Below are 12,439 nucleotides of genomic sequence, written 5' to 3' on the forward strand. Positions count from 1 at the left end.
TGGTCTTTTTCAATGCAGGGTCTTGCATTTTGTTCTAGAAAAAACTTAGAAGGCTATTACGAGTCTATTCCACAGGTTCTTTAGAGTTATTCAGAGCTTCAGGAATTCTGCTAGTGTATTCTTCAGAGATTTCTTCTTTCATACTTTCAGTGGCTCCTTCAGAGATCCCTCCAAAAATTTCTCTTCAGATTACTTTACCAATTCTCCAAGGAAGCCTTCCAGCGGTGTTTCAAGGGGTGGTTAGAAGAATTACTTCAGAATTTGCTGCAGGAAATCCTTGAACACTTCGATACTAATTTCCACAAGGATTGTGGTGAAATTATTCTTAGTAATACCTCTAGATATCCAGGGGCCTTCCTTAGCCGAGTGGTTAGAATCCACGGCTACAAAGCAAAGCTATGCTGAAGGTGTCTGGGTTCGAATCCCAGACGGTCCAGGATCTTTTCGTAATGTAAATTTCCTTGATTTCCCTGGGTACAGAATATCATCGTACCTGCCAAACGATATACGAATGCGAAAATGGCAACTATGGCAAAGAAAGCTCTCAGTTAATAACTGTAGAAGTGCTCATAAGAACACTAAGCTGAGAAGCTGGCTCTGTCCCAGTAAATGACGTAATGCCAAGAAGACGAAGAAGAAGACCTCCAGATATTTGTTGACTAACTCTTTCGTGGATTGCCCAGTTGTTACTTGAGGAGCTTTTCCACGAATTACTACAGCAGGTTTTTCCAAGAACAGCTAGAAAGGTTCATTCCCGAACTTTAAAAAAATTTTGTATAGGGATCCTTCCTGGAATTTTCGTATGAATTCCTACAATAATTAACCCACATTTATCCAGGAATTGATGTAGTTCATTCAAGGTTTAATCCTGCAGATCTTCCAAACAATTTCTCGAGTAATTTATAAAGTAAAATTTTACTGGGTATTGTGAAAATTTATTTAGGATTTCACACCTATTAATGCTTCTGTAATCATTCCAATAATTCTTCTGATCGCTCCAAAACAAATTTCTTCAAGGAATCCGTCCAATAGTTTTCAAGAAATACCTGTAGTATAGCAATTTACAATTGGCTTAGAAAATCGTCCAAGATTTCCTCGAGAATCTAGAAGTTTTAACACACAACATTGTGGGAGTTAATCGAAGGTTACTCTAGAACTCAATCAGGTTTTATCAGATGTTACTGAGGGATTTATTGTAGAAATTCATTTCGAATTATATGAAAATTATATTTTTTTCTGAGAAAAAAAAATCATGTCATTTTCCTGGATATGTCCCTTAACAAATAATTTGAAGATATACAGAATTGGACAAAACATTTGCAGCCTTTTCGATTTTCCATACAAAATGACCAACTTTGGTAAGCTAGATCTCAGTTATACTAGTTTCTGGGAAGAATACCAGAAGGAATCTTGAACGACATTTTTGTGGAAATCCTGTAAACTATCTGGAGAAAATACTGGTTGTATTCTTGCGATAACTTGGAGGAAACTCTAGGAAAAAAAGGGTGAAAGATTTATTGGATAAATTCTTGAATGACTTAAGGTGAAGATGAATCGAAGCCAAACCTTAAATTTTCAAGATCATAATTCTGGAGAACCAAACACCCGTTTGAGCTGAAAATTTAATCGATTGGTCACTAGCTGGTGGTGATCAATCGATAATGTTTTCTGCCCAAATGGTTGTTCGGTTCTCCAGATTTGCGCTCTTGAAAATTTGAGGTTTGACTTCAATTCATCTTCACCTTAAGACTTTCTTGAAAAAAATCTGAAAGTATCCTTGAAGGGAATACCTGATGAAATCTCTGAGGTAGTTTCTGAAATTGTTTTTGGTAGATTCCATGGTTTCCTAAAACGAAACTTTTGGAATGAAAAGAAAGTCCGTAAAAATCTCGTTGTGAACTCCTGAAGGAATCGATAAGGACCGATAAGGAGATGCCGGAAATTGATGTCTGACGCCATTTTGTAATCCAAGATGGCGACTTGTAACCCTTGAAACCCTTGTAATATGTGTATATTATATTGGTTTTAATTGATTTTCCCCATTCGCAAACCAAACCGGAAGTCATCCTCTTGGATTCCAAAATGGTGTCATACATAAATTTCTGGCATCTACTCATCATCCCTAAAACACTCGCAAACCGGAAGTCGTTATCTTGGATTCCAAAATGGCGTCAGACATGGATTCCCGTCATCTATTAATCAATCCCGTTCGAAAAACACCCATATTACATATGTTTCAAGTGATTTTCACAAACCGGAAGTCGCTATCTTTGAATTCAAAATGGCGTTAGGTTTACGTCATCCCTATTGATACCCTTGAGAAGAAACACGGATTAACCCCACTTCTTCGAAAAACTTCTGGATTACTAATGAAAAACTTTTTTACGCTTCTAATTCTTTTCACGCTCAAAATTCGAACCTACGCTCTCTCTTTTTGCGCTCCAAATTTCAACTTACGCTTCCTCTTTTTCCGTTCCCCCAGTTAGGGGCGTAAAAAGAGGTTTGGCTGTAACAATCTTACTTCCTGATTCCTAATAAGGTTTCTTTTTGTTATCTTGATTCCTTATTGGTCTCCTTGTAATCTCCTCTTGATTTTTGACTGGTCTCTTTTAGGGCTCTTTTATCAGGCAAGAGATCTCTAAATTTCTTATAATTTTCAAGACACTTAATCGATATTGATCCTTTTAAGGAAGAAACCAATAATTTATGTACATACTGTCTTGAATCGCAAGTCAGTCCCATCTGTAATAAATAGGCATTGATAAATGGGACTGAGAAGATTTTGCGAGTTTTTGCCTAATTCAACAAAAAAGTCGTGCTGTGTTATAAGTGCAACTGGAGATTTGGAATTGAAGAATTGGAAGATATGTTGAATTGGCGATTAAAAGTAAGGTTAAGTTGCGAAAGTTTCACAAATTGAAATAAATATTTACAGTTTTCTGTGCCTTAAATTGCAAAAATCTTGTCAGTTAAATGATTGTTGTTATTTTTGTTCCAAAGTTATCACTAGAAATTTTGATTAAGATGCACTGATCCCTATTCTAGAAGAGCATTTTAGGTAGATTACCAATACAGATATAAGCAGTATGCGTCAGTGTAGTAGTGAAAAGAAAAAAAAGCTTATTTGCTGTTTGAAGATGGATTAGCAAAGGGATTGCCAAGCTTCAGGACGGCATCAATAGATTCGGTGAGAATGTTTCATGTTACGACGTAAATCAACTAAAATCAGATTGAAAAAGAAGATGTGGCTTATTGTGTGTCCTCTGATATTAATTTAAATTCATTATGTTGATGTTTAAATTTTCCTCCATGTATGTAACAAAACAGTCTTCATATTTCATTCCGTCATGCTTTACGCTTTTGTTTCCCACCACCGTATGGCTGAAAAGCTTATAACCATATTCGTTGTTTTTTTTCGCACGCTTATGAATTTCTACCTGAGACCTGAGTTATATCTACTCTTTCATAATTTAATTTCAGATGCTTCATTCTGTTTTCTTGAGGAGTTGCGGACTGTATAACACTATTTTTTCTCAGTTTTCAGCAGATAAACATCCTTGACTGTGTAGTATCATATGGAGATCTACTCAGTAGGAGCTGGGCCACACCCTGTGTAGAACTTTATGAAAGTGTAATCGTCAATCGCAAGTGACTTTTTCTTTGCACGTTCGACAATCTGCTCGTTTTTTTTCTTTTATTCTCATTAGTCTTATTAGATATTCGATGAGGCTTGGAACGCAAGGAACATACACGCTCAGAACATTTACATCAAGAGTATTGCGTATTGTGCATTGAGGAAAGACAGAGTTTTGGATTTAGAGATGTGCAAATTTAATTTTCATTGTTTGATTAACAGCTTCATATGGACTTCATAAAAAATCTTCAGCATTCGTGATTTTAGGAAATCACCTAATGGATCTTGGATCGTTAATGCCTTTGATCTAAACTCGACTGTCTCATTTCTATATGATTTTATACCATCCTAAATGAACGTAAGAAATTTTCAACAATTTAAGTTAGTCATTTTGAGCAGATGCAGCAATTTCAGTTAATCGTCTGCAGAAAATCATAATCAATTTTGAAAATTGAAGACTCATCATTTGATTAAGTTTGCTTATAATTTAAACCATTATTTCTACATGTGTATTCCAGATTTATACACACACAGTATTAATTATTATTGTAAATTTCTGCTATATCTAATGCACATGAAGGGAATGCCATAGATATCATAAAATTCTGCTTTTATTGAAATTTACATGCTATGATTTGATTGTGAATGTGAAAATTAATCATCGTGTAAATTTCAATCACGTCGTGTTTGGGTTATGATGTCTGAATCAGATACTGATCAAGGAACGCAAAAAATAACAAGGTGGAGCAACCGATACTTTTTTCTTTCGCATTTGAGGACAACCATATTTTATTAGTTTTTGTAGCACAAATCTTTCCTGGTACAAACGAAAACAAGCCGCGTATTACCCATAATATAATTTATTAAATTTTCTTTATGACAGGCTTAGAAAAAGTATGCTGACTGATGAACTTCCCGGGAGGTAAATGTACAACAGCTCCAACTGCGCTCAAAATATGCGTTTCTCTGCATTTTTATCTGATGCCACAAACTGTTGAACGTGTCACATTAAACATTTTATTTTGAATCACGAATGCACATCATAGATTTGTAAAAAAATATAATTTAGGTAAACCTTTCTGATTGTTTACGTACCGAAGCAAAGTAGGACACACTTTCAAAGATGGCTGACAGCTGCTGTGGAGCTCGCACCGGTGCTGATCGTCGTCACACGAAAATCGTGTAAAATTAAGATAATTTTTGCTAAAATTTCGAAGCGCGTCATAGAGGTTTAAGTAAACTCAAGGAAAATGCTGTAATTTCAAATTATTTTTGAAGAGATAAGCGTGTGCATGACAGATCTCGCAATTTTACGCTCGATGTATGATTACGATAAGCAATTTTCCAATATTTTCTGAATTCCACTTTGGTTATCATTCAGATTTTTTGTCTGTGCAGTTTCTGCTGACCGCCGGAAATAAGTTGCAATTTAAATTCATACATTTCACATCAATGTAATTTTCAGGATAATCAGCAAGAGAAACACATGATTTACAAATCGAAATTTTTGAAAAAAAAATATATTAAAATCATTTAATTGAATCATACAACATGGGTGATTTTGTGAGGGTGCATCAGGGCACAATTGAAGTTACAGCTGGACAATGGAGTGGAGTGCCAGCCGGAGTCAAGGGTTGAAGTAACCGTAACATCCTTGTAGATGGGTTTTTCTATCCTAACAGTTGTAATGGATTTGACGCGCCCTACTTAAAACATACCGTCTCGTAGAAAACTTTACTCTACTTTACTTTGTTATTTCTGCCATTTTCGCATTCCTATATCGTGTGGCAGGTACGATTTTACTCTATGCCCAGGGCGGTCAAGGAAATTTCATTACAAAAAGATCCTGGACCGATCGGGAATCAAGAACTTGACTTGACTTTGTGAAGGACGACCTAGTCCATCAGAGAAAATTGATTGAAACCCTTAAAACTCCTTTGTAATTATTTTAAAATCTGCACAACACGCAACCTTACGGAATAAACCCAAAATTCATCGTTCGTTACCCGTTAAATGATTGGAAATTAGACTGATCGTTATCACATGCTTCTTGAATCTGGCCCCCTATTACCGCAGCGTTTTCATGCTCTATCGCCGAGGAAAAGTGGATGGACATCGTGGTCAAATGCATTCAGTCTAGTGAAGCGTAACCACCTCACATGCAAGAAGCCATAATTAAATTGATAGAAATCCAAAATTGAGGGACGGGCGTTAACTCTACAGAATTATCATGATAAAAAATGTGAGAGGTTTAGCAGGACCTTGATTGATCGGCCCAATACAGAGTTTGATCGAAACTAAAATCGACAAGGGAAAAAAACGATTCCGAACCGAAAAGGTCGAATAGGTGATATTGTTTACATTCTTACTATAAATAATCAGAACCTCGGAGGTAACGGTATCAGTTCGGTGAGTTCAATTCTTGGTAGAACATCGGAAACGATTTCAACAGCAGCAACATGATCAAGATCACTGTGGTAGCGCTTGCTCTGCTGGGTGCAGTTCTGGCTTACGAGCATCACGGCTTCGTCAGCGAGGTGAAACACATCCCGTACAAGTATTACGGCGGCGGTGGTTTGGAAATGGGCGGCGGTGGACTTGTGAGTTTTCCGGAAATTTTAGGAATCTAATAAAGTGTCTTAACAATTTATTATTCTCTCAGGAAGGAGGAGAGGAATACTACTCGTACCCGAAGTACAAGTTCGCATACGGAGTGAAGGACTTCCACACCGGAGATCACAAGAGCCAATGGGAGATGCGTGATGGAGATGTCGTCAAGGGAGAGTACACCTTAGATGAGGCTGACGGAACCAAGCGGATCGTCGAATACTACGCCGATGATAAGAATGGATTCGAAGCTAAGGTCAAGAACATCGGAGAACCCATCCACGAAGGAGGACTGGGAGGTGGTTTCGAAGGAGGCTACCACGGAATGGGATACAGCTACAGCAAACTGAAGAAGTACAACTAGGCTCGGATGGATAAGACTGATGGAGATGTGACTGGAAATCGTTGTTGAATAAATGAGCAATGCAAATCATTAATGAATTGGTTGATGTTTTTAATTTACTTCAAAATGAACAATTAGTTCGATGCTTTGTACTCATTGTTCGAGCAACACATCGAAGCAGTCTCTAGTACTTCGATTCAAGAGAGGAAGCGAAGGATGGCGCCAATCGTGATCAGCATTTCCGAATTTGCTGCATTCAGGCAAGAGATCTTGAACTCCATTAGGTTTTGTTCTAAAACGCTGATAGAGAAGACTCCTGCGAATTTGGAAACTTGAAGATCGCGAAATATTTCTCATACATCTTTAAGAGAAGGGATACATTTTTTCAATTGTGATGACATAACTGAACGTTTGTTCAAGATCGTTTTGAATAGTCCCACAATTGATCATAGGTGACCTGAAAAAATAAGAAGTAGAATATACGCGTAAAAAATCGTGTGGAAATTTGAAGAGGGCCACAGTTTGAAATGGTCGGGAATCACTGGTCTAAAGCTTTCAATATTTTTTCGAAATAAGTCTGGGGTGAGTGGAAGAAACTTTGGTTCACGAATATTGTTCGCATGTTTGTCTAGAATTATTGTATGAAATAATGTTTTTCTGCAAATTAACAGCATAAACAACATCAACAAGTGACTTCCAATTTGCTATACATGGCTTATTACAACAATTTCCAAAGAAATCGATACCTTGGACAACACTTCGAGATCCAGAACTGTCAAAGCTATTGATAGAATGCCATTTCATCCAGCGAAACCATATGTTTGTTGGAAATCCCACGCCCTCAGAGCGGAAGCGCAAAACTGAACCGGAGAAGCAGAGCGTTGTCGTCAGTATTATCAGTGTGTGAGCATCAAGTAGAAGAGCTAGCAATCGATACCTACTACATACTCTTCCACCGATCACACTATTCGGCCCAAAACACATTCTCATCGCTCAAACCATTCGCCCGCCAATCACAACCCGATCCTACCGTTCCATCATCGATTGGCCTTCCGTCGACAAATACACGCACTCGGTTGATTTGAGCTCCAGTTGCACCTTCCCGACCAGAAAGATATTACAAAAAATAACCCAATTGTATCTAATTATTTTTAAAATTTATATCAACATTTGATTTTTGTCTTAGATTACGTTTCTATTATATTGAATATTTTGTTAGGATTCGTTAGTTCGAGACGAAATTCAGATCAGAGAAGAATAACACAATGATAACAACCATACATACTATTTCAAAACATATTTTTAACAGTATGTGTTATACATTATAAATTATTATCCTTTAACATCTTAAATAACGAAAATTTTATCTTCAATTTTTGAAACAAAATAAATTACTATCATTATTGAGACATCCGTTCAATAATTTGAGATAGTTATAGGATATAAAACACGATTATAAATGTTCTAGACTAGATTAATGTCTACGATTGTTATAATTATTATAATTGTTATAATTGTGTTATTCCTTTTTAATCGGGTCTGACTGGAGCTGTGGAGCAGCCATTAATATCAGTTGCAGAAAAAGCCAAGCTGATGGGGCCGGCTGCACCCACCCATGCATTTGGTTCCGCTTCGGTTCGGTTGTTCCAATCGGTTTCCAAGCTTTGTGCTAATATCCACAGGCAGCTATACATGGGCGCAGCCAGGAGATGGTTGTTACCTCTCCCTAGCCGATGAAAAAAAATAGATAAATACGAGAATTAATCCTGTGTTTGATTTTTTGATGTCTCCCAGTACCTATATTCACAAAATAATTAAACAATTACTTCATGTTAAGCCTCTTGAACAATCGGAAAGTCCACTAAACAATCAGACTATTTAAGAAGTTCTCACTAGAAATTATTCGAAGGGTTTATCAGCAGATTGCAAAGTTTTTCTTCTTCTTGGCATTAACGTCCTCACTGGGACAGAGCCTGCTTCTCAGCTTAGCGTCCTTATGAGCACTTCCACAGTTAATAACTGAGAGCTTTCTTTGCCAATTTGGCCATTTCCGCATTCCATTACGAAAAGATCCTGGACCGACCGGGAATCGAACCCAGACACCTTCAGCATAGCTTTGCTTTATAGCCGCGGACGCTAACCACTCGGTTAACGAAGGCCCATTGCAAAGTTATGAAACTGAATATGTAGCTTTCCGCCAAGGATAGATTCAGCAGATTCATTAAGTATATTAATATAAATCTATCCAGGAAGTATTCGGAAAGTTCATTAAAGTTTTTTTCAGAGGCTTCACAAATTACCTCAGTAATTCATCCTAAGATTCTACTTTACATTCGTCTAGATATTTTTCCCAAGATTCCTCAAGGAGTTGATCCAATCACCACTACAGAGATTATTCCACAAATCGTTCAAGGGAGTATCTCGAATTCCATCAACGAGTCTTCAGCAATACCTTAAGGAATTTATTAGGAAACATTATTTCCATAGCTTATAAACAGTTTCCCTCCATATAATATGAAAAGTCCTATCAAGAACCTCACATAATGGGGATTTTGGGCAAAACGAGTATGATAACGATCCGTGCGCTAAGTTTTGATACCAGCATTAACTTTTTAGGTTCCTGTCGCTTTAAAAACGGTATTGTTATGGGCATGGTAACAATCAGTGCGGCCAGTTTCAGTTCTTGAACTCACCTACTTAGAATATTGTCGCTTGAAAAATGTTATTTTAAGGCCGCACGGGACGTCATCATAATCACCCTATCCATTTGAAGAAGCAAATCCCAAGAACCACTCCATATATCGACGTGAAAAATGTATCACTATAATTCTATATATGTAGTGCACAACCCAATACATTTTCAGCTCCATCGGTTCATTAAAACTCGAGATTTGCTTCCACAAAGTTTTGATGATAATTGTTAGAGTGAGACAAAAGATAGGGAAAATAACACGGTCTCCCGTGTCACCTTAATATCTCATAAACAATTTCCCTGCATATAATATGAAAAATCTTATCAAAAACTTATCAGGTGAGGAATTTGGGTAAAATGAGCATGATAACGATACGTGTGATCAGTTTTAATTCATGCATTCCCTCCCTTGTTACGTTCGGACTAGAGCTGATATTACGTAATATAGGCTATCTTGATATCAAACGTCATTCTTTTTATTTCCAGTGAAAACTAGATGTAAGGTTTCTGATATCAAGAGATCCTATATAACGTAATATCAGCTCTAGTCTGAACGTAGCATTATTAGACAGTTATTTCAACAGCTTATAAACGGTTTCCCGCATATAATATGATGAATTAAATGCAAAACCTAATGGGGAATATGGGTAAAATGGTCATGATAATGATGCTTTATACTCCTATTGTTATAAAACGTTAACACAGCTCTTACCTTGCATATAATGTAAGAAATCGTATCGAAAATCTAATAAAAATGGGTTAATCCCAAAAATCGATTACTATTTGGAGCCCTATTGGAACCTGTCGCTAAGTATTCAAAAATGGTTAGAACCACTTTAAAATTTATGACACAAATTTCTACCATTTCTGGGAGAAATTTGAGCCGTCAAAAAGGAAATGAATAAAATTTTGAATGTGTCTATTTAGGATCCCTACCAGAACCGATTAACGGTGATCATGTTTCCAATTGTCCACAATAGTGTCCAAACTGAAATATGTGATCATTTTATCAAATAGAAAATTTTACCTATAATTTCAAGTTTGACTTACCCTAGGTAGCCAAACTAATTTGAACCTAAATCCGGAATTATAATCGAATTCAAAACTCTTAATACATGAATCAAAAATATAGCTCATTGGCTCAAAATGGCTCATTTTTTCCTGAAAATCTTATCGAAATCGATCGAACGATGGCGAAACAAAAAGATTTTTAAGCTTAACACCAATGGTTTCATCCAAGCTTTTCTGCATCTGAGATCTTTTCCAAGAACTTTTTCAAAGTTTCATTCCGAAATCCACTAAACTTCTTTCTTTAATTCTAACAACATTTCTAAGGATTTTCTAGGTAAGAATAATCAAAAAATTCCTCCAAAAATAATTCCAACCATTCCTTCTTAAATTTCACAAAAAAATTCTCTAATGAATCTTCTCGTAATTTGCTTTGAGCAGTGTAATGGAACTATCCTAGGAATTTCTTCCGGAATAATTTCTGGGCATTTTCAGGAATTTAGAATTGTTTTCAAAATATCTCAGATAATCTTAATTTTTGAGAATTACTTTTTCGAAACAATAATTCTCGGATAGGAAAATCTGTAAAATAATCTTAGAGCGATCACCACGGGAAAATTTTCATGCAATTCTCTGGGTTTCCACTGAAGATATTTACAAGAATTTGAGCTGAGTATTCTCCCTCGAGTACCCCAAAGTCTGTTTTCTAAATCTTCGATAGTTTTTACGGAGATTTTGATTATTTTGTGGGCTTCTTTTTAAAAAAAATACAGGAAGTTAGGCAGAAGTACTATTTTAGCAGAGCATATTTTTTTTTCTCACCAGGCTTTATAGCAAACATTATCGAAGTATAGCATAGCAATGCATTGACTACATGCCAATGGTTGCTACTCCGTGATTAATCGGAACTGGTGAGAATTTAACTTCGATTCAAATGGGTAAGTAATGAGACTTTCCTCTTATTCTCGAAGTACAGCAGATCTCATATTATTGATCAATAATGAAGCCGGCCAAGTCCTTACAGTCAGTTGGGATGGAAAAAGGAATGATAGCGTGTAATGATTGTTGTTACTAGAGACCAGAGCTGTTAAATGTCATGAATATCACGTGACTTTGACAATTGAATATTTCCAATATCATCGTTGCCCGTGGAAAAAGTCATCGGAAAATGTTTTTCCCGGTGACCTTTTCCATATTACTATCGGATGATAATATTTGCTGATACTATATTTCATATGGAAAGGTGCTATAAACATTTGAATTTTTCCAATTTTTTGACATTTAACAGCACTGCTAGAGACCGAGAATACCTCTGCATCTCCGCAATCACCACGAGAAGGGTGTTTATCAGTGAGGGAGAAAAAATGTATGAAAGTAACCTTTGGTCGGTGATGCGATCCATGTATATGGAGGACAAAAAATACCCTTTCTCAAAACTAGGTGGCACAAGCGATTTTAAGGTGAACTTTTAGGTTACAAAATATGATTTTGGTGAAGTCTACATAACTTTGTTATTTTTCAACCAATTTTGAAGCTCTTGACATCATTCTCTTCAAAATTAAAATAATGAAAAGTTTGTGAAATATCAAATTTTTCTAAAATGAAAACTTGTCCTAGTTAAAAGTAGTTTTTTCAAAATTTTTAATCTTTAATCTAAAAAAAAAATCTTTGTTCGACCATAACTCTATGAATACTCATCTGATTCCACATGTTTTTACATGTTTTAAAAGCTTATTTAGTTGTTTTAAAACTGTGTATGCAACAAACTTAATTGAAAATTGTTTTAACTTAGTTATTTAACATAAACCTACGCAAAATCGTGATTTTTATTAATGAAAATAAATCAAGATTCTTCGAAATGTTGATTTTGTTCGTCAAAAATTACATTTCAACTGTTTAAATAAAGTTTATAAATCAAATATTAAATAAAAAACAACTAGTTTTTTGTTATAAAGTTCATGGAAAATTACTTTTAAGACTATTTTGAAGGTATAACAAATGAGAAAAACCAGTTTTAGCTTAAGTATTGTCGTTCATCTGACAAAATTGGAAAAAATATAGTATTTTTCGTTGAAATTTCATGTTAGTTTTTGTTAAACAACTAAGTCAAAACTATTTTGAAATTATTTTTTTGTGCCAACAATTTGGAAAGGAC

General features: G+C 35.7%; 2 protein-coding genes across 16 annotated transcripts in view; one reads left to right on the forward strand and one right to left on the reverse strand.

The window, feature by feature from the left end:
• Window positions 1-12,439, reverse strand: part of LOC5565828 (protein alan shepard) — a 765,716-nt gene that overhangs the window by 83,365 nt on the left and 669,912 nt on the right. The window lies entirely within an intron of this gene.
• On the forward strand, window positions 5,433-6,682 carry LOC5568737 (adult-specific cuticular protein ACP-20). Its single transcript, XM_001658067.2, has 2 exons — window positions 5,433-6,234; window positions 6,297-6,682. The coding sequence occupies exons 1-2, from the start codon at window positions 6,094-6,096 to the stop codon at window positions 6,603-6,605; spliced, it is 450 nt and encodes a 149-aa protein (XP_001658117.2). The 5' UTR covers window positions 5,433-6,093; the 3' UTR covers window positions 6,606-6,682.

The sequence above is a fragment of the Aedes aegypti genome, chromosome 2 (genome assembly GCF_002204515.2).
Source record: "Aedes aegypti strain LVP_AGWG chromosome 2, AaegL5.0 Primary Assembly, whole genome shotgun sequence".
Taxonomy (NCBI): Eukaryota; Metazoa; Arthropoda; class Insecta; order Diptera; family Culicidae; genus Aedes; species Aedes aegypti.

Coding starts and splice junctions, on each gene's coding strand:
- LOC5568737 (XM_001658067.2), top strand. CDS start 6,094: ATGATCAAGATCACTGTGGTAGCGCTTGCTCTGCTGGGTGCAGTTCTG. Junction 6,235..6,296: donor AAATGGGCGGCGGTGGACTT/GTGAGTTTTCCG, acceptor TTATTCTCTCAG/GAAGGAGGAGAGGAATACTA.